We start from the raw sequence: 25910 nt of genomic DNA, 5'->3' as shown, positions 1-25910 counted from the left end.
CACTGTGGATCCCAGCTCATCCCTGACTGATCTGCATAATCTTGGGGGTGACCTCATGGCCCTGGGTCTGCAAGGCAGCCTGGGCACCACCGCACGCAGCCTGCGGGCTTCATGCACCCCTTGGTCGGATGCTTACAATAGCCTCACCCGGGAAGTGTGTGTCATCACAGTGGAGAGAGAAGGACGCAGAGGCTCAGGGCTGAGTTAGGTGGTGGTCCCTGTGCTAGTTGAGGGCGGAGCCGGACTCGGGTGGGCTCCTCTCGCGTGGAGCGGGCGGGCCGTGGGCTCCGGGGCTCCGGCTGACCGGCCCCCTCCGCCCCCAGATCTACATGCACCTGCGCTGCTACAGCTGCCCCAACGAGCAGCGCTACATCGTCCGCATCCTCTTCATCGTGCCCATCTACGCCTTCGACTCCTGGCTCAGCCTCCTTTTCTTCACCAACGACCAGTACTACGTGTACTTCGGCACCGTGCGCGACTGCTATGAGGGTGAGGACGGCTCGGGCAGCAGCCAGAGGGTTGTGGGGGGTCTGGGAGCTGTGCACCCCCACTTTGTCTGGGGGCTAGAAGACCCTCTTCCCGGCTTCCTTCTGGAGGGGCTACCTGTCCCTTCTTGAACCCCTTCAGGGTTTTCCATCCCTAGGTTTTCAGGTCCCAGCATACGTGTAACCAGTTGTCACCTGCTGAGACGCTTCGCAACGGCCCCCAAACACCTGCACAGACACCCAGGATCAGGGCTCCTTTCTCAGTGCTGGCATCTCTGGTGGAGATGGGGGCAGCAAATAAGTGGCTCATTGGTAGAAAGGGCTTCCCTTCTGTGGAAGGGAGGGTCCTGTCTGTCCTGCCCTCTGCACCATAAGTTAGTTAAGGGACAGGGCGGGGTGGGCCACCTGTGTTTTAGCTCCACAGCGCAGGGACAGGTGTTTAGAAAGTCTTGGAGGTGGAGGGACAGTTCATGCATGTTAATCGACTCCTGCATCAGGCACCTGGTCCCCAAACCCAGCCATGCACACCGGTCCCCAGGGAGTGTGTCATCTCTGTGGATCCCAGCTCATCCCTGACTGATTTGCATAATCTTGGAGGTGACCTCGTGGCCCCGGGTCTGCGAGGCTGCCTGGGCACCACCACACACAGCCTTCATGCACCCCTGTACCATGAGGTACAGGTGGGTAAGGCGCTTGTTCGGGGTGTATGGTAAGGTAGTGTAGTGGCAGGGCTGGGCCTCCCTCCCTGTGTGTCTTAATCCTGAGGGCTTTGTCCCAGGAGGAGCTCGCTGCCTTTCAGGGGGCAGTCCTCATGTGTGGTGTGGATGCGTCACTTGCTCCTGTGCCCAGCTCCAAGCACCCAGCCAGGCCCCATGCTGGACTCCGGGCAAGACAGCCCTCACCCTGCCTGCCGTCCAGGAATCTGTGCGGCCTAAACAGTCAGCGCTAGGAGACAGGGGTGCTCTCTCCCAGGGGCCCTGGCTGGGGTTGGGGCAGCGATGGGGCAGGAATCAGGGTCTTAGAGATGAGTCAGCATCTGCCAGGCAGTGGCATGGATGAGTATTCATTCTGGGCAGAGAGGAATCTCCATGTGCCAGTTTTGGGGTGCTGGGAGCTGTGGGGGGAGTGGGGGGCCAGCCATGGCCAGAGGAGAGGCCAATGGCTAGAGGAGATGGACCTGGGAGGCAGGGATGGGGACATACACAGCCTTGGGGGCCTAGAAGGAAACAGAGGCTTTCTTTTTTACTGACGATTCACAAGAATAGGACATGACTGGAAATTGCAGTTTAGAAAATCTCCAGGTGCTGAGTGGGTGAAGGAAGGGGAGGCCAGAGACCCCAGGACAGGTCGCAGGCCAGCGATGCTTCAGCCTGTCCCCAGGCAGGCCAGCAGGGAGAGGAAGGACGACCCTTGAACTCAAGACCCCTGCTCTGACGCCCACCTTTCTCAATGGTTCTATGCTTTCCTGGCTCTTCCCCGTACCTGCGCCGATGGTGGGTGGAATGACCAAACATGGTTTTCCTTATGCCGAGGCTCTGACCACGACTGGTTACCTGCTTCCCAGACCCCGGGGCAGGGGGGCCGCTTTGCCCTGGCCCTTGGAGTGCAGCATGCTTGGCCCCAAAGAAGCTAGAGTCTCTCCTCTCATCTCACTTTGAACCTGTGTATCCCTGAAGACTCGCAGGGCACAGGAAGTGGCCTTTGAACTTGAGGAGAGAATGCAGGCACCGGTGGGCCCCCCCGGCCCTGCAGCACTGCCGGCCTCCTTTCCCGCCCGGCCCAGCACATCCATTTTTCCAGTGCCAGCGGAGCTCTTTCATCCTGACTCCAGCATCCCCTCAGAAAGGCCTTCCCGTGGCTCTGACTCCCAGCCCCTGTTTGCAGTTAAGCATGGACAGTGTGTGAGCCTGGACTGTCAGCTCCACGAGAGCAGACACGGGCCGAGAGTCCGGGTGACAGAGCCTGCAGGTGAGAGGTGCTCATGCCATCTGTATTTTCTGAACGAATAAGGGAAGATTCTGTGCCTCACTGCAGGGGGTGCAGTTTCGATCCCTGGGTGGGGAACTAATAAGAACGTGTGTGCGGCTTGGCACAGCCAAAACAAGAAAAGACTTTCTTAAACACCTGCTACACGCCTTGCAGTCCCCCACATGACTGCCTCGCTGAGTCCCCAGGCTGGAGGCCCTGCCCGGCTCTGTCAGGTGAGAATGTGGCAGCTGGGCGGGGACTGTAGAGCCGGATGTTCCCGGAAGCGGCGGAGTCCCCAGGGAAACCACTGGGCACCTAGGCAGTGGTAAAGCCTGGGGATGGCGACGGTGGGCTCCCTTTTCTGTTCAGCTGCCAGCCTCGCTACGGTGCCCAGGAGCAGCCTCTGCCCACTGGTTTCTTTGGAAGCAAAAAGCACTTCCCTACTGGGGGCCTGGGGTGGGGCTATCCTGTGTGATGTGGGGCCAAGTATAGGCTCCCTTCTCTCCGGGGCCCTGAAGACTGGGGCTCACGGCAGAAGTGGGGACCACCCGGGGCCTCCAGCCCATCTCACTCTGGAGGCAGCAGCAGATGGTCGGCGGCTACTCCATCCCAGAACCCTTTTGTTCAGGTCCAGCCCGTCCCATCCTTCCAGCCACACGAAGGTCCTCACAGGAAGCCGGCCGCCCTGCGAAGCACGTCTCCTAGCAACGCTATTATCCGCTTGGCCTCTCCGAAGGAGTTTACAAACAACGCCGCAGCTGCCGTGGAATTCAGGCTGCCCCCACGTCCACCAGCTCGCAGTGTCTGAGTCGGTGGGCCGGGCCCTGGCCTGGCCTGGCCTTTTCCACACCTCCCTCTTGGTGCTCTTATCTGCAGCTGCCCACAGGAGCCGCCCCCACAGAGTTGATGATGGGGTGTGTGGCGTGCTGCAATTCTTGGGGTCGCAGAGAGTCGGACACAACTGAGCGACTGAACTGAACTGTGTCTCTTAAAATTCAAAAAGAACCAAGCCCACTTCACCTTCATTCTCCCTCCCACCCTTCCTCCTCAGTGTCCCAAAACTCGGGAAGGGACACGAATCGACTGGGCTGGGGGCCTCTTATTTCAGATAGAACCTGCCCGTTGTGTAGGCCAGCTCAGAGCCAGACTCTCTGTCTGGCCTCTTAAAGATGTCTGCTTTTTTTTTTGAACAAAATTAAAGCAACTGAAATTTTACTTTTATTGAAGTAATATATGCTCTTGGTTGAAACAAAACTGCCCCAACTCCTCCTCACTCTCAAGGTCATCCTACTTTCAACTCTTTAAACTGGTTTCATTTGCTCGAGTGACCTAAAAATAGGTTATTTCTTAGCTTTCCAGTCTTATGTAGGGTTACATAGTGACTTCCTGCTGCGGAAGGCTTTTTGTTTTGGTTTTGGGTTCTGGTTTTGGTCACGCCATGCAGCATGTGGGATCTTACTCAGTTCCCCCACCAGGGATTGAACCCATTCCCCCTGTGGTGGAAATGCAGTCTTAACCACTGGACTGCCAGGGACGTCCAAGGAAGGCTTTGAGTGAGGTATCCTATCTCCAGCTGCAGCACACACACACACACGTTTTCTTTCCTTCCTCCTTTTAATATGATCATATCCTCATTTTTCTTCGTCTGCGTGCAGTGTGCGGATTATACATCTGTAACTGTTCAGGGCTCAGCCTTACAATGACCCAAGACGACGTTTCCTTGTTCAGCTTTGTTTTCCTTCTGGTTGCTACTTGTCTGCCTCTTTGGCTTGCTGTTTTCTGTTTCTTATCATTAATTTATCCCCCCCAGCGCTTCAGTTGAATAAAACAAGAAGCCCTCCTGGCAGTCTCCTAGCTCTGGGTGTTCCAGGTGGCGATCCTCCTGGAGCCCCGCCCTCCTTACTCGCATCTGGACTGGTTGTCCTCGACGCCTCTTGCTTTTCAGCTGTTGTCCTGGGTCTTTCCTTCACCGTCAGTCCAGGAATCCTGCCGTCTTTCCTGTGAACCGCCTGTTCCCTGGGTGCCGTCTTTTCCGTGTCTGAGGTTTGCCCTTTTTGGTGAGCACACATCTTCCAGGGGCTTCCTGAGAAGACAGGTTGCATGGGAGTTCTGTTTTCTGAAATCTGAACATTATCTGCAAATATCTTTATTATAATGTTTAAGTTCATTGGTGTTCAGTGGGAATATGATTTCTGAATTGAAAATCATCCTCCCTCTGAATTTTGAAGGTGTGTTTTTAACCGTCTCTTAGCTCCCAGTGTTGTTTTTGGAAAGTCTGCTGGGTCCTTAATGCTTGTATGTAACTCTTTTTTTTTCTCCTAGCTCTTTAGTATCTTGCCTTTATCCTTGGAAATCTCACAAGAGATGGGGTGTTCATTGTACAGGGCATCTGGTGGGCTCTTTCAGTGTGGATACAACTCATGTCCTAAGGTTCTGGGAAATTTTCCTGAATGTTTCTTTGATAATTCCTTCCCCTCCACTTTATCATCCCTTTCTGGAGTAAGTTAAGTAGGACGTTGCACTTTTGGATTGAGCCTCAAATTTCCTTTACAGCTTCTTGGCATTTTCCATCTCTTTCTTTGTTCCGCTTTCCAGGAATTCTTCTGGTTATGTTTTAAATCTTTACCTTTGAGCTTTCTGTTGAAGGTTTTGTTTCTTGTATCATGTTGTAAAATGTCAGGAGCTTTCCCCTGCTCTTTCTCCCTTGTTCCTGGTTTTGTTCTTCTCTCTCCGGGGATGCTAAGTACATTTTTCTTCCGTTCCCCACATTATCTCTGTCTCTTGAGTTTCTTCCATTTGTTTGCTTACTTTGCTCTTTGACCTTTGAATAAGAAGCTTTCCTCAAATGTCTGGTGTTCTTGGCTATTTTTTTTATTTTTTAATATATTTGAGAATGGGGCTTGGGCTTTTCAGGTGGCACACTGGTATAGAATCTGCCTCCCAGTGTGGGAGATGCAAGAGACACGGGTTTGAACCCTGAGTCAGGAAGATCCCCTGGAGGAGGAAATGGCAACCCACTCCAGTATTCTTTCTTGGGAAATCCAAGGGGCAGAGGAGCCTGGCAGGCTACACTCTGTGGGGTTGCAAAGAGTCGGACATGACTGAGCACACACATAAATAAAGGAAATACCAAGTACACGTGGGAGCCCAAAGTAAGAAATCTAAAACAGTGGAAAGAAGAATGGGTCTTAAAACTGCTGGGCCTTTCCCAATTGGGTGGAGGACGTGGATAGGACGTGGGACATTTCCTCTGCCTTTTATTTACTTTCTTTCTTTTTTTTTTTTTTTACTGCAGCATATGGGATCTTATTTCCCTGACCAGTGATTGAATCCGCGCCTCCAATAGTGGCAGTGGGGCATCTTAACCACTGGACCACCAGGGAGGTTGCTCCTCTGTTGTTTGCATGCAGTGATGGGGTAGACAGTACATGAAGGCTCTTTGATTCTGGGCCTGTTTCCCCAGGGAATAATGTTCTCATCGCCTTCTAGGAGGAGGAAGCTGAGGGGCTGAGCTATAGCTGGGAAAGGGCCCTGGACATCTTCCCTTCGTGTTCAGACTTCCTGTCTATATTTTCTGCAAGTCTCTTCATTGCTGCCCTTAACTGGGCCAAGTTCTGTGCGGGCAGAACCATCTCAACTGTCTCGAAAGGAAAAAGCCAAGAGCATTACCTGGAGATTTGTAGCTGGTGTTCGCATCTGTACCCACAGCTGTCAGAGCTGCCTGGCACGCCTGGTTACACAGGTTCCTGAGGTTCTTACTGGCTCCCTCCTGTCCCCAAGTCAGTGGCCACGCCACACCTTCCAGAGCTTTTATGGCATCCCCCTGACTCATGGCACCTGCTGCCTCTGGGACCATGTCCTTGCCTTTGAAGGTTTATACCTTTCCCCCCAATTCCTTCTCATTTCAGCGCCATTTCAGGGGAGAATGGAGGTAAACCCTGTGAACTGGAGCTAGTGATTCCATTATCTAGGGAGAAATGGTTGCTCGCCCAGTGCCCCTAATGGAAGTGTTAGTTGCTCAGTTGTGTTCGATTCTCTGTGACTCCATAGACTGTAGTCTACCAGGCTCCTCTGTCCATAGAATTTTCCAGGCAAGAACACTGGAGTGGGTTGCCATTCCCTTTTCCAAGGGATCTTCCCGACCCAGGGATTGAACCTGGGTCTCCTGCATTGCAGGCGGATTCTTTACCGCTGAGCGTCTACCACCTGGTAAAGGCCAGAATTCGCAGAGCTGGGAGTGGAGCACCAGGGTGCACAGGGCAGGCAGATGGTGCAGCGGTGGGATCCAGCCCCCTTGCCTGCATTTAGTGCTTGATTGGGGTAGGGGTCGCCCCTAAAGATGACTCTGAGACACCCTGGGGAGTTCGGTGGCTGGAGAGGCGCGGGTGGCTGAAGCTCAGATGGGGAAACGTGTCCACAGCTGCTCTGGGTGGGCACTGTCTTGTTAATAGGGTTTGGGCGGCACTTCACAGTTCACCACATGGTTTTTCATTACTGTTAGCTCATTCTTTCATCTCAGTTACCTGGTAGAGTATCTGTTAGCATCCCCATGTTTCACATGTGAAAAAAAAATTCACATAGGCTAAGAAATTTGCCCCAAGTTGTTACCTAGAAAGTAACTGCCAAAGGCCAGACTCTGGTCTGGGTCTCTGAGGTCCAGGAATTGCTCTGCGGCCAAGCTTGGGGAAGGAATACAGGACTAGGTTCTTCCCTGCAAAAGTGTGAACTCTTGTTCAGGGAAGAGGTTTTACATGCACGAGAGAAGCAAAGAATGGCGCTTCTTCCACCCAGTTTCCAATTTGGGACGAACTTGGATTCCTGGATTCGGGTCCAAAGTAAAACTTCTTCCCAGGTGGGGAGAGTGCAATTGAGGACCACCAGCTTGAGGACCCCCAAAGACTCAACGACCGGTGTGCTGCCAGCAGGACTCACGGGGCTGGTCGTGGCCCTTGCTGGCCACGGCTCTGAGAGAGCCAGGAATCAGAAGAGCTCAACCCATCAGGATAAAGACAGGCAACGAGAAGAAACCAAAGAAGACAGACCGGAGTCAGCTTTTTGGACAGCAAGGAGCAGCAGTGAGCAGGAACAGCAAAGGGCAGAGAAGCCAGAGGGAGGAGGAGCAAGGGCCAGCGCACGGCTCAGAGTCCGGGGTTGGCGCTGAGGGAGGACCCCACCCCCCTGGCTGTAGCACGTGCATCTGTTATTGTCCATGATGATCAGCAGCCACTGGAAAAGCAGGAAAGAATGTTCGGGTGCCCCCTGTTTGCTAAGCAGTTGGATCTAGTCTTTTGCCTCTGATTGTGTGCCTTTGTCTCCAGTTCATTTAAGATTTGGTGTCTAGAATGGAGATGGAAGTTCCAGGTACCTGGCTGTCCAGGGTTAGCGAGAAAGAGAGCGAGCCCGTTCTTTCTCTGATGCTGGATGCTCCCTGTGGGCCCCTGTGGTCACTTGTGTGTCTGGGGTCTCTCCAGGGAACCAGAATGGGAGCTGTGGTCAGAAGCGTGGTCAGGTGAGAACCCCCACGGTTAATCTTTTTTGCTCTTGTGACGTTCAGGGCCAGCTTATCTCTGTGTTTGTCCCCTGGCTGTGTGTTGAGCTGTCCATTTTAAACACACATGCTGGAGTGTGGGGGTGGTATTTTGCATGGCTCTGTCATTTCCTAGGAAGGGCATTGATTTGTCCAGATGGTCAGTGGGTCTTGGTGTGGGCTGGTTGAGTCATCTCCAGGAGATTCTGTCTTGTTTCCCTTCTCCAAGATGCATTATCTATTCACTAATGATTCTTTTAACAGAAACCATCAGCAGATCAGGATTTTACAGACTGTCTGGCCCCAGAGCACTGATCAAAGGTCAAAAATCCTGAATTGGGAGAGATGGATGAAGTTTGGTGATCTCACCAGTTGAATGCAGAGCTGCATATGGACAGAGAGCTGGACCAGACCATGTAATTCAGGAGCAGGCTGACGTATGTTGCGACACAGGAAAGGATGTGAGCTCAGGCACCAAGCTCTTCCCAGAAGTGGATTGCAAGATAGCCTAGTTTGGTGATTCTGGACAGAGGGGCAGAGGAACCTTGGGCCCTGTGGCCTCTCCCTTGGACTTTGGTGACTGGAAGTCCAGTTACCTTGGGGAAGGTGCAGCTTCCCAGCCCGTGAGAGGTTGAGCACCTTGAGCGCAGGACTGAGTGAGGGCCACACCCACAGCCCTCCTCTCTGAGCCTCACCTGGAGCTGTGGCCTGTGTCCACCCATTCGTTTCTTCCTTGCTGATTGAGTGTGGAAGTGCCAAGCCCTTTGATCGCTGTGGGGGTGGGCCTCGGGTCCTGCCTGCAAGGTGTTTACAGAAGACAGTGGGTAACACTGCGCAGTATTCACTGTGAGCCCAGCCTCGAGATAAGGCACCACACTCTCAGCCCTGAGCCCCGTCCTCACCGCAGCCCCCACCTGGGAGGAGCTGTTATCCCCGGCTTAGAGATGAGGAAACCAAGGCCCAGAGCTCTGAAGAGATTGGCCACACAGCTTCTAAGTGATGGAGCCTAAGCGGTGGGACACGCAGGCAGTCTGGCTCCAGGGTCCCTGGCTTGCTGCCCGCTTTACGCTGCCTCTTGTGCTTGAAGGAGCAGGCGGATCCACAGAGATTGTGGGGTGTGATATGAACATGGCGATGAGACAGGGGACCAGCCAAGGACAAGGTGGCGTTGCAGCTGGGTCTGCCTCTGGGATTTAGCAGAGTGACCTGAATGTACCCCCAAGGGGAGGCCTGAGAGATCATGGCATGATGTGGGGACTCCAGAAGAGGTTTTATGTACATTCCGCTCCCTTGGCTGTATACACAACTACCCCAAAACAGGCTCATGTAAAACAGCCGTTTATTTTGTCCATGAATACTACAGGTCAGGAATTTGGACAGAGCACACTGGGGACAGGTTGGCCCTGCTCCGTGGCACCTGGGCCTGAGCTGGAGAACCTGAAGGCTCGAGGATGGATCATCTGATGTCTGGTTTACTCATGTTGCTGGCAGTTGATGCTGGTATCAGCTGGGGGCCTGGGTTCCTGCCACATGAGCCTCTTCATGTGGACTCTTCACATGGACCAGTGTGGGCTTCCTCTTGGCATGATGGCCGGGTCTAAGGGCCAGCATCTCAAGAGAGGATAAACCAGAAGAAGGAGGCCTTTTCTGGGCTTCCCTGGTGGCTCAGTGGTAAAGATCTGTCTGCCAGTGCAGGGGACGTGGCTTTGATCCCTGATCTGGGAAGCTCCCACATTCCTTGGAGCACCTGAGCCCTGCACCACAGCCGTTGAGCCTGTGCTCTGGAGCCTGTGTGCTGCAGCAGCCGGAGCACATGCACCCTAGAGCCGGTACTCCCCAACAAGAGAAGCCACCGCAATGAGCAGGCCACGTGCCACAGCCAGAGAGGAGCCCCCGTGCTCGCCGCAACTGGAGAAAAGCGTGCACAGCAGTGGAGACCCAGCACAGCCAATAAATAAGTTTTTTTTTTAAGTTGTAAAGAAAGAAGCCTTTTCTAACCAGAACATCAGATGTCAAAACGCTTTGCTTCCGCTATGGTCTCCCCGGCTCACCCAGATTTGAGAAGAGGGAAGAAAACCCTCATCTCTCAGCAGAGGAGTGTCAGCATCTGGGGATGTGTCTGCCTTTGGAAAAATGCCATTGACTACAATATAGCTGGACCGTTTGGAAGAGACACGTCCACTCCTCTTGGCCTTATATGGTTTTGGATAAAACCGTATTAGTAGGCTGACATCAGATTTGGCTTGATGCTCCTCACCTCCTGCCTTCAGATGCCCAAAGTTCCTATCAGTGGAAAGTGATCTGGAGGCCAGTCAGTGGAGATTCCCACCACATACAGGGCGCTCAGCCTTGTCGGGGGACAGCGGGCCCCCAGGGAAGATGGGCAGATAAACAGCCGTGACCACCGATGCGGAGGGTGCCAGCCACTCTCCTGAGCACCTTGCGTACTCACAGACACCCCACCACCTCCTAACTTGATAGGTGCTCTTTGGGGCCCTGTTTAACAGATGAGAAAACTGAGCCACAGGGAGGCACCCAGCAGAGCCACATTGGGAACCCTCCACTGTGTGTCTCTAGGGGGATCGTCACAGCATAGGTGGCTGGTGCTATTATGGGTCCTGTTTATACAGGGTGCCACCTGGGCCCCCGTTTCGCAGCCCCAGACATGAAGCCTTAGTAGGTTAGACCAACTGAGGGGTGTACAGCCCTTTCCAAGTTGCTAAAGGCCGACTTTTACCTACAGACGTATGGCCAGGGTCTGCTGTACTCCAATTCCAGGCAGTCAAGCTTCTATGTTAGTATATGGCAAGGGCTGGGCCCATGCTAATCCCAGTCGGCGATCACACTCCAGGGGGGAAGGGCTGCCTGGTGTCTGCAAATCAGCAGGTTCTGTGGATGTGGGATGCACAGGTCCCCATGGTGATGGCCAGGGACTTCTCAGGAAGGGTGATGTCTGACGGGTTGATGGTTCCAGGAGTGCAGAGGGCAGGGCACAGGCAGTGGGACCCCCGAGGGCAGAAGCACGAAGGGCATAAGACCCTGCCAAGGGGAGCGGGGCACCTTGTGTTGCTGAGAAGGAAATGTGAGGGGTGTGCAGGAACCAGGCTACCTGTTGAAAGACCTTGAGCTGAGCCAGGGGCCTGCTCTGGGAGCCTCGAAGGCCTTTCTGCTGCACGCGGTGGCGGGTCAGATGAGAAGCGGCCTGCTGGCTGCAGGGCCGCTGGGGCGTCTCCCTAGATCTTCTTATCCCCTGACCCTGCCTTGACCCTCCCCTTGGCCTCACTCCTTTGCTGGACGCCTGTCCTGTCCCTGCCCCGTCCCCTGGTCTGCCTCCTGCACCTTCCCTCCATGCGTCCTCCTCCTCTCTGTGCCCTGGCTTCCGGCACATCCTGGTACTTCTAGCACCCTGCAGGCCGCAGCCTTCATTTGCTGACCCCTCAGAAGTCCTCTGACCAGGAGACCTATTACAACGTGGTGCTGTATTTATAGCACTCACAGCATACTTCTGCTGTGCCCCCGTTGGTGGCTGTTGCAGATTTTGTATCTTTGTGGGCGATGTCAAGCTGTGTCCTGATTCGGAACGCGCTGGCCCAGCTTCCCGAAACATTTGCATTGTATTTTGGGCACCTCTCATACGTTTTGTTGTAGCTTATCGTGCTATAGGCTAAGATGCTGCTACACGCTGATGAATGCAGAAGGGTTCTTTCTGTCTCATTCTTGCTGAGAATTTCTCCTGAGATCCTTCTGGAGAATGTTTAATTGTTGCTTGGTCATAAAAGTGTGATCTGTACCACAGAAACAGAAAAGTGCATAAAACTTGTAAACAATTATAAGGCTAAAACCCAGAATGTGCGCCCTGTCAGCTCTTCAAGCCCCCAGCCTGCCTGCCCAGCTCGCCCCTCACAGTCCTGCATTTGGTGGTAATCACGTTCTTGCCTTATGGTGAGACCGGCAGCGTCTGTGAGCACCACGGTTTAGCTGGGCCTGAGTTTGATTATACAAGTGGAATATCCACTGTGGGTTCTTACATTGCTGAGGTCCGCCCCCCACCCCCGCCACTTCCAGTTCTCCCCACCTCCAGTCTCTGCCTGTGACTGTGGTTCATTCACTTTCATTGCTGTTTAGAATTCCACCATCTGTTTATCCGCTCTGTTGATCTGAGTGGTTTTCTCTGGACTTTGTTTTCACAGCCTTGGTCATCTATAATTTCCTGAGCCTGTGCTATGAATACCTCGGAGGGGAAAGTTCCATCATGTCAGAGATCAGAGGGAAGCCCATCGAGTGAGTATGAAGTCCCCGGGAGCCCTCCCCACCACCCTGTTTCCTGGGCCTGACGTTCTCTGAGCCGTCCTGGCATCAGCCAGTCACACAGACCATCTCTGCCTGTGACCTTGACCTACTCTGCCTCTCTTGCACCTCCTGAGCGAGGTCATTCACTGGGACTCTGGGGAGGGCCTGCCTGGCTCTTTCTCTTCCTGTCCTTTCTTGTTTGCCTATGTTTTCCCTCTTGCAGCTTTCCCATTCAGTGCCTTTCGGGTTGATTTGTTATCCCAAGGGTTCCTGCCACACATGCTGTGTCTCTCCCAGTGCTTGCCCTCAGGCTCAAAGACTGCCCAGGATCCGAGCTTGATCCCCGCCCTGCCCCGCTCCACCCCGGCTTGTGAAGGAGAGTGAGGGTGGCCTGCCCCCGCCCTGCTTTCCTGAGTCCCAGCTCTCTCTTCGCTCACCCGCCCTTCTCCACTCGCCTCTTCCAGGTCCAGCTGTATGTATGGCACCTGCTGCCTCTGGGGAAAGACTTACTCCATCGGGTTCCTACGGTTCTGCAAGCAGGTGGGTAGCTCCTACAACTGCGCTGGTCACAGGTTGCAGGCCGGGGACCAGGAGCCTGGGTCTGTGCCCTGGAGCAGCAGCTGCAGGGACTAGGCTACCCCTGGTTTGACAGAGCAGCAGAGGCAGGCGTCAGGCCAGGAGGACCCTGCTCCTGGCCCACCAGCGGGGTCCCCATTTCCTGCGAGGCACCGTCTCCCCGTGCTGTCAGGGATGCACGAGCACTAGCGGGGTGTCCTCAGAGGAGCATTGGCAGGCACCCCAGGCAGGAAGTGCCCCCAGATGCTTGCTCATTTCATCCAAATCTTGATGTGTGTGTGCAAGTCAGAGGAAGTGCATGGCGATTCTAGACTCTCAGTGTGAAAACTTGTCTTCTGTGGCTAGAGCCAGGAGGGTTTCTGCGTTGAGGAACACGATGGAACAAACCTGCGCAGCCTCTGGTTCTTTCCCCATTTCCCACTTGGCAGGCAGCCCAGCAGCTCCCAGTTTCCAGATCCGCCCTCCCAGTGGTCTCGAGTGGCCTGGGAGGAGGCAGCATGGTGTTGTGCTCAGGTGCCTGGGTCTGGGTCTCTGACTGTCTGAATTTGAATTCTGGCCTCTTCTCTTGACTGTGTGACTTTGGCTAAATTACAAAACCTCTCTGAGCTTTGGTTTCCTCTTCTCTGAAATGAGCATAATGATACTTAACCTCAAGGGATGGTTTGAGGAGCAGATGAAGGAAAGCCCTTAACACAGCCTGGCTCTGAGCCTGCCATCCCTTGCTCAGGAGGGCCTCAGGCACCATGCCCCGCTGGCAGGACCCTGGCTTCATCTCCACAGGGCCCATCAGCCCATCCAGCATCGAGCAGCATCATCTTGGGAAATGAAACTCACACTCCATCCCCAGAGCTGCTGGAGGCTGGCCTCTCTGCTCTTTCCTGGGCAGGGCCACGCCCTGTGCACAGCCCCACCCACAAAGCCCTGCTTGGACAGCCAGTCTCCAGTTCTTCCAGATCTTCCTTCCCTCGGGTGTTTCTAAATTCAAAACCTCCCCTTGGGACCTGCAGGGAAAGAGTTCACACTGTCCCGGCTTCAGGGTGGGGCCTCTCAGAGCCTTTGTTTACTAGGGCTGACCCAGCTGTGACTCTCTGAGCTTCTTCTTGGAGCATCAGATTGTGTACGAAGTGTTGACGCCAGATCACTAGCTTGGTTGCCTTGTTGGAAATTACTCCCCAGCCTTGTGGGCCCAGATGTTCCGCTGCTGGTCCTGGAGGTGGCGGGGACAGGTAGTCAAAGGCGAGAACTAAAGAAACCTCTCACCCTTTCCCCTTGGAGAGAGGACACCGCAGCTTTGTCATCAGGGCCACTGTCTGGGTCTGAATCTTCGGTCGCTTCAGCCAACCCCCACCATGCTGAGCCAGGGCAGCACCAGCACTTATTTGGGACACGCTGTTGACCCTCCCCAAAGGTGCTGATCCCGCTTCCTTGAGGGGGTGGGGAGCAGCGGGGTTTGTGGGCATCACCCGTCTAACCCCATCATGTGCACCTCTCGTCTTGGCAGCCCTGCAGCTCAGCTCGCCCAGGGGTCCCCTGCAAACCTCACTCAAGCCCCTCTCGGATCAGAAACTTAGGGTTCCACAGGTTACTTTCTCTGCTCTGAGGTCCTTGCCCCATTTGGAACCACACCAGCTTAGCCTTTGAAAGCTAATCCCATCTCCCCAAGCAGGACCTTGTGGCAGACATTTATTGGGTTTCTAGAGAGTGGTAAAGTGAAAGTCGCTCGGTCATGTCCAACCCTTTGCAACCCCTTGGACTGTACAGTCCATGGAATTCTCCGGCCAGAATACTGGAGTGGGTAGCCTTTCCCTTCTGCAAGGGATCGTCCCAACCCAGGGTCGAACCAGGTCTCCCGCATTGCAGGCGGATTCTTTACCAACTGAGCCACCAGGGAAGCCCAAGAATACTGGAGTGGGTAGCCTATCCCTTCTCCAGGGGACCTTCCTGACCCAGAAGTCGAACCCAGGTCTCCCGCATTGCAGGCGGATTCTTTACCAACTGAGGTACCAGGGAAGCCCCTAGAGAGAGGTGCTTCTCATGATTACATGGGCCCTGCACTTCCCCTTGGCATTTACTGGGGCCTCTGGAGGGACTTGTGGAAACTCAACTGAGGGCTTCTTTCAGTGGCAGAGGCCTCTGCTGAGTGCTCAGAGGTGGGAGACCTCCAAGGGCAGCCTGTGTGGTCTTGTGCTTCAGTCCCTGCACAGCGACCCTGCCACAGGGGGCTGGTTACAACCATCCTTCACGCACAGCCACTCAGAGGCTGAGTGACTGCCCCCTCGAGCTTCCGCAGCGGGTAGTTGATGAGGCCAGAATTCAGACTCATGTCGGGACTCCAGGCCTTTCTTGGGCTTTGGGCTACTTCCTATTTTGGGGTCATCCCCATCGTCAGTAAAACCCCAGCTCAACATAAATCTTAGACCCAGGCCCAGAGCATGGGGCAGAGGGCCAGACCTGGGGTGGACGAGGAGGCCCTCACCCACCGAGAGTGGGAGGCCTGCTCCCCGCTGCCGCCCGCACACCAGCACTTAACCCCTCGTCCTTGTCTGCTGTCTGCCCCTGGGCTGAGCTCGTGCCCCTGGCTGCCCCCTCTGCCAGTCCTCCTGTCTCAGCATGTCCAGTGGTCGCTCCTGTGGGATCTCCGTCTCTGTGTCTCCTCCATTCTTCCTTCACACCCTCCTGTCTTCGCACGCAGCCACATCGCCCTATTACTGTCTCATGTCTTCTGCAGGCAGCAGTTCCCCCGGGGGCAGGACACTGGGCCTCTCCCATCCCCTGGCTCCTGGCACCAGCCCAGCTGGCCAGAGGAGGTGCTGCCTCCGTGGTCCGTGTGCTCAGCCTTGCCTCTTGCCTTCTCTCCAACAGGCCACCTTGCAGTTCTGCGTGGTGAAGCCACTCATGGCCGTCAGCACTGTGGTCCTCCAGGCGTTCGGCAAGTACCGGGATGGTGACTTTGAGTAAGTGGTGGGTCCCCTCCTCCGAGGTGCGTGTGGGGAGGAGTGAGCAGCTCTGCCCAGAGGCTCAGGCTCTGGCTGAGGGAAGCAGTGGCCGCAGACTGCCCCCACGCCTGTGTCTGTCGTCCGAGTGGAGGGCAAGCCTGACCCCATCTGTCCTCATGCCTCTCTGCACCCCTGAGTTGCCAGGGCTGGAGCCTGGCAGTGGTGCCATCACACTTGGCCCTGCCTCTGACAGAGGAGCATCTGTCACCTTCAGGCAACAGAGTGGGGCCCCTGGGGGGAGGGGGGCAAGAAGGGACAGTGACCATTCCCAGGGAGGGGACGAGAGAGCCAGATCCCTGAGGTCCCCAGCTTGAGTCTCTTCTGCGTGGATTGACACACACACCCCACTTGAGGGTTTAGTGAACATGACTGTGTGTCTAGGCCCTGAGCTTGCACACACACACCCCCTGTAACCCTGCACGACAGTCCCCGGGGGTCGGTGAGCAAACAGAGGCTCCGAGGGAATGTAATGTGGCTCAAGTGAAAAGAGCCAAGCCAGGTTCTGTCCCTTGGACCATCAGGCTGAGGCCCTGCCCCCGAGGCCGCCTGGAGTCCTCTGCCAGGAGCGTGGGCAATGGAGCTGCAGGTGGCAAGGCTCACCGGTGCCCTGCCCACTTCTATCAGTGGCTTGGGGAGCACTGCTCAGGGAGCCTTCTGAGAGCCATGTGAAGGGGCATGCGGGCAGGGCAAAGGGGGAAGGAGGCCCCTTGTCGCTCAGAAGGGTCTGTTCAAGCCTGAGAATGTCCCCGGTTCCCGCAGTGTCACCAGCGGCTACCTCTACGTGACCATCGTCTACAACATCTCCGTCAGCCTGGCCCTCTATGCCCTCTTCCTCTTCTACTTTGCCACCCGGGAGCTGCTCAGCCCTTACAGCCCTGTCCTCAAGTTCTTCATGGTCAAGTCTGTCATCTTTCTTTCCTTCTGGCAAGGTGAGCCTCCTCCCGGCCCCTGCGAGGCCAGCCCGTGCCTCCCTGTCCCCTCAACCTCGTCCTCTGCCTCCTGCTCACCATCCCCAGTGCCCCGAGGGCCTGGGCCTCGGGGTTGCCATGGGCGATCCTGGCTGGAGCTCAAAGGGAGCTCTGTCCACTGAGCACCTGTGGGGCATGAAGTCTGGGCCCCCAGAGCCTTTCACTGGAGCCAGGAGCTTTGGTGGGATTGCTTCCTGGACAGGGGGATCTCAGGGTTGGTGTCCAGCCAGGACCTGGGGGGTACTTTCCTCAAGGCTCCGGCTTGTGTCAGCACTCCCACCCAATAGGAGAAGCCGTGCACCCTGCTTTCACCCTCCCGGGGGAGTGTGGCACTGGGGCGCTATGTGGAGGGAAAAGGAGAAGGGGACCCAGTCTTGGGCTCGACGCCCGTGGCGCCCCTTCCATACCTCCCCTTCCAGGCATGCTCCTGGCCATCCTGGAGAAGTGCGGGGCCATCCCCAAGATCCACTCGGCCCGCGTGTCGGTGGGCGAGGGCACCGTGGCTGCTGGCTACCAGGACTTCATCATCTGCGTGGAGATGTTCTTTGCAGCTCTGGCTCTGCGGCATGCCTTCACCTACAAGGTCTATGCCGACAAGAGGCTGGACGCACAAGGTATGAGCCAGGGTCCTAGAGTTGACCCCCGACCCCCCACCAGCCGGAAGAGTGCTTCCCGGCCCTGCCCCTCGGCCCCTCCTGCCTCCCAGGGTCCTTCTGGTATTGATGGATCAGGAGGTCAGGAGGGGACCCTTGGTGTAGGAAAGGGGCCACAGAGGTCCAAGCACCCCTGCCCCCAGTTACAAGGTGTCAGTGGGGATGAGGACTGGTCCTGGAAGTCAGTGGGGGTGAGGACTGGTCCGCAGCAGGTCTGGAGTATGGAGACCTGAGATGATGAAGCGCAATATCTCCATGGGAAGGCCAGGACAGAGACCCTAGGATAAACAGATTCCTCAGGTTCCGATATCGAACAGCATTATCCATTTTGTCCTAGAATTTCCTTGTCTCTAAAGCTTTTTTTTTTTAACCTGATTACTTCTAAAAAACAGACTCGGATGGTAATAGCTTTTAACAGCTTTCTTTTTACACCTGCTAATCTTTGCTTTGTGAGAACAGCGGTTGGCAACCCCAGTTGTATATTAAGATGCCCTGGAGACACGCCCTCAGAGATTCTGCAGTAGTTGCCCTTGGGTTGGGCCCGGCAGGATGTGCTGACAGCTCCCCAGGCAATTCTGACATGCTCTCAGGAAAAGCAGGGGCTGAGCGCTGCCTCTGGCTGCTGCTGGGCAGAGTGGTAAGGCTCGGGACGAGGAAGAAGAGGCTGGCAATGCCTGAACCAGCTCGCCCCTCGAGGAGGCAGGAGGGTCTGGGGAGGAGGAAGTCTCCTGGTCTAACACATCTATCCATGGGGTCGGTTGCTGCCAGCTCCTTGCGTGTGTGGCTGAAGGCCCAGGGCCCACTTGCCTAGGCCCACCACCTGTGCCCACCGTGGGCTCACTGGGCATGCTGAGCTGAGTGTAGAAACACTGGCCTGGCCTTTGCAGGGCTCCTCAGGGGGCCCCTTCCCACCTTACTTGTCTTGTGCTTTCCCTGGTTGAGAAGGGGCCTTGAAAACCTGCGGCTGCTATAGGTGTGTGGACTGAATCACCTCCAGGCCTCTCAACTCCAGTGCACCTGACCACATTCACCCAACACAGTTTCCACCTGGGCATTCTCCATCTTTTTTCTGGTTCGGATTCTACACTTAGTGCCAGAGGGGCTGTGCTGGCCAGGGCTCACTGCTGCTAGCTGGCATCCCACCCACTTCCCACCAGTTGGAAGAGATGTGGCCAGCACCCTCCCAGTGTCGAGGGCAATGTCCCTGGTACCTGGTCACCCTGGTGCCTTGAGCCTGAGGCCATGGCTGAGAACCCTTTCTAGACCATTAAGGTCTAACATGGTTTAAGGCCCTGCTTCTGTGGCCCTCCCCACAGAGGCTCTCCGCGGTCACCTGGGCTCTCTTCTCGCCCACTGCCCTGAGACACATCCACCCCCAGCCAGAAACAGCGTGGCCAGGCATCCAGCTCTAGCAAGGACCCCAGCCCAGCCTGGGGAAGCTGCTGCACGCCCTTGCCCACCACTGTGTGGGTCCTAGGCCAGTTGTTCACCTGTTAACCATAGTGCCCGGCCTCTCTCAGCCCCCATCAGAGTTGAGTGCAAAGCCAGCTCTGTGGTGTGGTCTCTACCTGTCAAGCGCCCTCTCCTCCATGCTCCATCTATGAAGTGTTGCAAGGTTGGCAACGCACGTAACACAGGCTCAGGATTTCTAGCCAAGCGTGAAGAGAAGTGGGGTGTGGGGGGTCCCTCCTCAGGTGCAGAGGTTGAACTCCGACCAGCATTCTGGGTGTCCACTCTTGGTCCCCCAGCAGAAGAAGGCCTGAGCCCTGAAGGAGCAGTCTCCTAGATGGACAGAACTGCCCCGGCCCAGGCCTGGAGGGGCAGTGGGGCCACCTGAGTGCCAGCTGGGTGGGGGCGGGACCTGGGGTGGGGCGGGCAGCGTATGCGGTGAGGTGCCCGCCTCGGTGATGGGCATGAGGTGTTCACTCAGCTGTCTCTTGTCTTCTGTTTCTCTGGCTCCCCCTCCCTCTCCCCCTGCCCTGCTTTTGCCCCGGGTTTGGCCTCGGGCAGTGCCGACATACGGCCCTTACGGTAGGTTCCACTCAGTCTGTACGTCTGTCCTGCACGCCACTCCTGTCACCAGCATGAGTCTCTCCCTAGCTCCTTCTCTGTGTCCCCGTCTCCTCCCGCACAAGCACCCCTGGGGCACGGAGAGCGCCTGCCAAGGGCTGCCCTCCGTAGAGCTTGCCTGCTTCATCCTCTCTCTCATTGTTCTGAAACATGCCCTGTGCATTCTGAGGGCACAGTGCTCGTTGATGGGGAATTGGGGCATTTGGTTCTGTTCTGTGGCAGAGAACGCCAAAGGGGAAAGGGCACGTGGATTTGGGTCTGAAGACTGAGGCCAGAGTGGGGCTCGCCCCGTACGTCTCAGTTGGGGGCCTGGGCCATCTCTGCCCCTGCTCCCTCCCTGAGCCCTTGAGCACAGTATGTTAGGGAATTAGGAGAAAGAAATAAAGAACCCGCCTGCCAGTACAGGAGAAATAAGAGCTGCAGATTCGATCCCTGGGTCAGGCAGATCCCCTGGTGAAGGAAATGGCCACCCACTCCAGTAATCTTGCCTGGGAAATCCCATGGACAGAGGAGCTTGGCGGGCTGCAGTCCGTGGGGTCTCCAAGAATCGGACACGACTGAGCGATCAAGCACCTCAAGGCAGGGGCCCCCCTGCCAGAGCCAGGATGTCTGCTCTGCTGTGGGTCCAGGCCCCCGTCAGCCTGTTTGGGTGGAGCGGGCCCTTGGTCTCCTCTCCAGAGTGAAGGGGAGCATCCCACAAGCCTGGACCCTCTCCCGCAACTCCCTGGGGTCCTTGGGTTCATGCCTGCAGCACCCCAGTCTCCACCCCAGCTCCCTTCCCTACTCCCAGGCTACCCCCCCCCCAACCCCTGTCTCCCTTAGAGGTGCTCTGCAGCCAAAGGAGCCGTTCCTTTGCTCGTCCCTTATCATGCCCAGGACCCTGTTCTCTGTCCCAAGAGGGGTTGGTTAGATGACACACACTTGGGACCAGGGGTGGGGGCCCAGCTGCCTTACCCTGCTGCCCAGACCCCTCACCCTACCTCCCGCCTCCTCCCTGCAGGCCGCTGTGCCCCCATGAAGAGCATCTCCAGCAGCCTCAAGGAGACCATGAACCCCCACGACATTGTGCAGGATGCCATCCACAACTTCTCGCCTGCCTACCAGCAGTACACGCAGCAGTCCACCCTGGAGCCCGGGCCCACCTGGCGCGGGGGCGCCCACGGCCTCTCTCGTTCCCACAGCCTCAGCGGCGCCCGCGACAACGAGAAGACGCTCCTGCTCAGCTCCGATGATGAGTTCTAGGGGTGGCTGCTGCTGGCGGGGGAAGGACTGGCCCCTTGGCCCAGGGCAGGGTGTGCCCTGCCTCCGGCCTCACCTCCAGGCGGGGAGGCCGGGTGGCACAGCCTTGGCATCACCCTTTAATTTATTGGACCAGAAACACTCACATATCGCTTCAAGAGGAACAACCCGACGCCGCCGTCTGCCCAGGGTACGGCCCAGGCTCACCCAGGAGCCTTCAGGAATATTTATACAAGGCCACGGCTCTACCGCCTGGACCATGGGGAGAGGATGGTGGGAGCAACTCCCCGTGCCCCTGCAGCTCGTCCTGTGAGGACCAGCCGTGCCCAGGCCCCGATGCTTGTGTTGTGGACCAGCGGCTGCCACCTTCTCAGCCCCTCACCCTCCTCCCCCAGACGTAAACCCCTCCCCCAAAGACCGTGCAATACTCTCTCCCCGGGGCTCCTGCCTGCTCCCAACCCTGCCCCCCTGGTCCCATGCTAGATTAGCCTCACCTGGGCAGGAGGAGGGGGCACAGATGCTCTCTGCAGACCCTCCTCCCGACCCAGGCCTGCCTGGCATGCTGCAGGGATCAGAGCCAGACACCAAGAGCCATGGGTACCCCCCTCAGAGGGCGCCTGGGTGTCCTCCGGGGCCGCCCCGTCTGCCTGCCTCATGCCCCTTCCCCTGGGCCTGCTGAGGAGCCAGCAGTCCACACTGCCCTCCCACGAGGGGTCCTTCTTGAGAGCATCTTGAGCAGAGCCCTTGCATCCAAGCTACTCAAAGGGTCAGGGACTCCCAGCCCTCCTTCTTCTGCTGGATCCTCGTCTCTCCCTGGGGCTCCTTGCTCCTGTTTCACAAGGAGGGCCTGGTCTCTGCATTGCAGACCAGCTTCCGGAGGAGGAGCAGTGCAGGCGGGAGGGGTGGGGCATGCGGCGGGGAGCCCGGAGTTGGGGGACTCCTCTCTTTGGCCCCATATCCACACAGGACCTGGTGTCCTGCCTCATCTGGCCCCACAGCCCATCTCTTCTGTGCCTTAGTCACATATGAAAGCCCCCCACCCCCACTGCCCCTGCCCCCGGCCGTCAGTCTGGCCCAGACACTCCCTGGGGGGCTCCCTGTTAAGCTGCTGGCACTCAGTGGATCCTGTAGTGCAGGGCCAAGTACCCTTGGACAGGCTTCAGGGGTGGCCAGGACCACCAGTCCCCCTCCCTTCACCCACCTCCACGCCCACATGCATGGAGCCTCCCAGGGCCGGAGCCCCCAGGCAGGCCGGGCTTCCACTGGCCACTGTCTTTGGAGGAGCCTCATGATAATGGGACACAATGCATGTTCATTCAGGCAGGAGTTCCTGTCACATGAAACCCAGAGAGCACGCGGGTGTGGGCTGCACCAGCCTGGAGGAGGGGAAGGGGAAGGGGGCCCAGCCCTGAGGGACCTTGGCATCTCTTTACCTTTTGGCCACTCCTGGACTGAACCATGCCAAGGTCGGGCAGGGGGTTCCATCCCAGGAGTCTTCCCCGGCCTCTTTTGGTGACCAAGCCAGCACTGGGGTTGAGGGGCACAAAGGCCAGCTTGTGAGCCCCTGTTGGATGGGCCTGGCCAGCTGGTACCAAGCTGTGCAGGAAGGCAGCGGGTAGGTGCGGGCTGTCCACGGAGAACCTCTGGGCTGCCCCTGTCATTTGCTTTCATAAATTTGATTCTCCTTCCAGGCCAAAGTGGGCTGTGGACTCCCTGTCCCCCACCCCCGTCTTTGCCTGCTCTGGCCCCTGGCCACTTGCAAGGTGGACGGGAGGTGCCCCATGGCAGGGAGCTAGCAGCCCTCGGGGAGATGGGGGCTGGGAACGCGTGCCCAACCACTCCACCCCTCCTTCCTAGGATGTGTAACCTACCTTGTCTTTTTATTTTTTATTTTTATTTTTTTTTCCCGATAGAGTAGCTCTTTGTACATAAAAAATACTTGAAAAATTAATTGTATGATGTATGAGAAGACAGAGTCCCCTAGTTTTGTATCTCGTGTATGACTGCCATGAGTTCCACCAGAAAGCCGCTCTATTTTGGTCTCTGTGACATTTTAAATGCGTGACAGAAGTGAGCAAATACAGTGAGAAAGAAATATATATATGAGATAATATAGCTTGTATTGAAATCTTCTCTGCTGGTGGGTGAGATTTTTTTTTCCCCCAGCTCCCGTGTATGTATGTTTGGGGATGGGTTTAGTGGTTGTGGGTTCAAAGGTGTCCTAGAAAACCCTCTTCTGTCCGAGTTGTAGGTATAAGTGATGGGGGGGGTCACATTGCCAGACTGAAATTGGGGTCCAGGTCCCCAGAGTGTCTCCCTCTCTTCTGGCCAGTGGGACATTGGTCACTAGGGGTCCACCCACCTCGACACCCAGCAGCGGGTTGGTGCCTCGTGCTGGCTTCAGTCAACCAGCTAAACGGGGTGCACCCTCCAGCAGCCCCATTCCTGCAGGTGTCTCCCTGGGGTTTAAAGAATTTCCTGTGATCCTCATGCCTCCTAGTCCATCGTTATGCCTCCACCCTGGGACCTGGGGCAGGAGTCCTGGAGCACGGCCTGCCCAGCAGTGGGCATGTGCCGGACACCTGGCACCTCCCTGCCGCCTCTGCATGCCCTCTGTGGCCTGGCCCGGCTGACGGGGCGCTCAGGAATGTGGCGCGGGCGGGGAAATTCCCAGCCGCCACCCTCCACTCGGTCCCCGCATGCCTTCCTGCTGTCCTTTCCACGGGCTTGGGCTCTGTGTCTCGGCATCAGGATCCTGGACCCCAGCCTGGGAGGGCAGAAGGGCCTGTGGGCCTGTGGGCCGTTTCCCAGCTTTCAGGTCCTCTCCAGAAGCATCCTTCTAGCCCAGCCATCCCTCCATACCCAGCCTCATGGAACTCCTCCTCCTGGCCATCAGGTGCTCTCGGGTAAGCGTTCACTCTGCCTGCGGAAGCTTGCAGCCCCTGGCATCCCCACGTACGACCTTACACTTCTTGAGTTGTACAGATGGGTAAACTGAGGCTGCAAGCGGTGACATAAGCCATCGAAGGTCATACAGCTAGAGAAAAACACACCCCAATTTCCCTGACCCCTGAACCACAGAACACTCCTTCCCAGGGTGCCCCAGAAGTGCTGGCAGGTCGGATTAAATTAACAAAGAAGTCTGGCATGCTGAAGTCCATGGGGTCGCAAAACGTCGGCACTACTCAGTGACTGGACGGCAACAACAGCGGGGAGTTTGGGGCCTAGGATGAGACCCAGGGTTGCATTCTAGGCCTGCAGGCCGGGGCGGAGGAAGTCACTTCTCTCTCTGCCTCCCTGTGCCTTTCCGGAACATGAGGAAAATATTTTTTACTTGGCTGTAGAAAGTCAGACCTCAATGTGAAAGTGCAATTCCTCTTAAATCGGGGAATTTTCCTCTCTGGGTGGGACTGTTTATTTGCTGACGGGATGCCCAGGGAATTTAACCCTACATTTCATTGTTCGCCTAGCTTTGCCTTCCCCAGGGAGGCTCCCTGGCTCCAGGCACCCAGATGGAAGGACAAAACCCTGTCTGGTTCCCACCTCCACCCTACATCCCCCTTCACCCCCACCAACCCACCCTACTCCAGTGCAAGCCCAGGTGCTAGATTTAGTGATGGGTCACAGTTTCTTCATCTGCAAATTGGAGGAAACCCTCCCACCCAGCAGAGGGTTCTGCATGGGACTGAAAGCTGAATTCATATTGGGGCCCTCATTCAGAACCCATCCCCGCAAAAAAAAAAAAAAAAAAACACATAAACCAGGACACATACTTCTAAACTGTGGAAAAAGAGAACTTGACTTTATTCAGGAAGTCTACAAAATACAGAAGGCGGATAACTCGCTTACTGTAAGTCAGAAAAATAAATAAATTCTGGGGGCCGGGCACTTTTCTGTTAAAACACATTTTTTGGTTGTTTTGCTATCCGGCTTTCCCTAAATATAAGATAAAATGTGTTTTATTTGCAGATATAAAATATAAAGTACAGCTCAGGACTGCACGCCACATTTCCCAGGCAGTGGGCGCTAGGCCTCTGGCTGGGGAGAATAACTTAGACTCGTGCAATAAATAAACAGCGGGAAGGGGCAGCTGTCTAATAGGGAAAGGGGAGGGGCTGGGGCCAGACTTCCCAGGAGAATAGCAGTCAATGGCAGTGACCCGCCCCCACCCAATAGGATGGACAGGTAGGACCCTTCCCTTTCTAACGACCCCTATCCCAAGGTTCAGAACTGTAGGATCTGTCTTCTCATCTCCCCACCTGCCTCTGTGGTCACTTCCTTTGTCCCCTTTCTCTTTGGCCAGCTCCCTGGGTCCAGAGAGAGCCCAGGACAGTCAGGCCAGCTCCTTCCCTCTCTCCCATCTGTATCACCTTCTCTTTCCCTCTACTTCTCTTCACCTGACTCACAGAGAGCTACCTCCCAGACCACGGAGGCCCTTGCATCACCTTTTCAGGCCCCGACCACTGTCCCCCTGACAACCACGGCTGGACTCTCAGGGCAGCAGTGGAAAGACATGGTTCTAGCTTAACCGCTAAGCATATGTGGCCTTGGGCATTGTCGGGTCCACTGGAGGCCTGTTTTCCCATCGGTGAAATGGGCTTCACTAGGAGATTTCTAATGAACCTTCCAGCTCTGGAGGGCCAGGCATCCAGGCCCAAAGCAGAGGCGGGAACATCAACTTCCCAGCTGGACAATCCTACCAGAGGCATGCGAGGTCAAGTCTAGTCTTGTATCCTGGAGGGTGGGGACGGGCCGATGGCACGATCTGAGCAAACAGTTACAAAATGAGGGGTGGCTATCTTCCCCTCGATGGCCCTTCTCTAATCAGCTTTGTATCCCATCCTCCCAAACTAAGAAGGCTGAAGTTTTTAGGAAACGCCAGACCTCGACCTCACCCGACTTCCTATCTCACTAAAGTTGACCCTCCCCGGGGCCGTTAGGTCCCAGTTTCAGAGACCGCACGAGGAAGACAGGATCTGGGGAGGGAACGTGTGTTCACCATGGAGGGAGCTGGTGGCTGCAGAGAAATGGCACTTGGAGACAGAGGCGGCGCTTAGGCACTTAGGGATGGCAGCTGGGGTCGGAGGGGCGTGGTTTGGGGAATGGGCGTGGGTGGAACCGGCGGGTCTCGGCGAGCA

At 56.3% G+C, this 25910-nt stretch overlaps 1 protein-coding gene across 1 annotated transcript in view; it reads left to right on the top strand.

Moving 5' to 3' along the window:
* TMEM184B (transmembrane protein 184B) overlaps positions 1 to 21808 on the top strand; it is a 49461-nt gene extending 27653 nt beyond the window's left edge. Inside the window, exons 3-9 of the mRNA XM_068970821.1 lie at positions 324 to 489; positions 12171 to 12261; positions 12735 to 12810; positions 15709 to 15800; positions 16602 to 16771; positions 17230 to 17424; positions 20534 to 21808. Of these exons, the coding sequence (XP_068826922.1) occupies positions 324 to 489; positions 12171 to 12261; positions 12735 to 12810; positions 15709 to 15800; positions 16602 to 16771; positions 17230 to 17424; positions 20534 to 20775 (1032 nt within the window). The 3' untranslated portion in view covers positions 20776 to 21808. The remainder of the gene's footprint in view (positions 1 to 323; positions 490 to 12170; positions 12262 to 12734; positions 12811 to 15708; positions 15801 to 16601; positions 16772 to 17229; positions 17425 to 20533) is intronic.
* Positions 21809 to 25910: the final 4102 nt, after the last annotated feature.

Source organism: Capricornis sumatraensis, chromosome 4 (genome assembly GCF_032405125.1).
Source record: "Capricornis sumatraensis isolate serow.1 chromosome 4, serow.2, whole genome shotgun sequence".
NCBI classification, from domain to species: Eukaryota; Metazoa; Chordata; class Mammalia; order Artiodactyla; family Bovidae; genus Capricornis; species Capricornis sumatraensis.
Note: the sequence above shows the minus strand (reverse complement) of the source record. Positions and strands in the feature narration are given on the sequence as shown.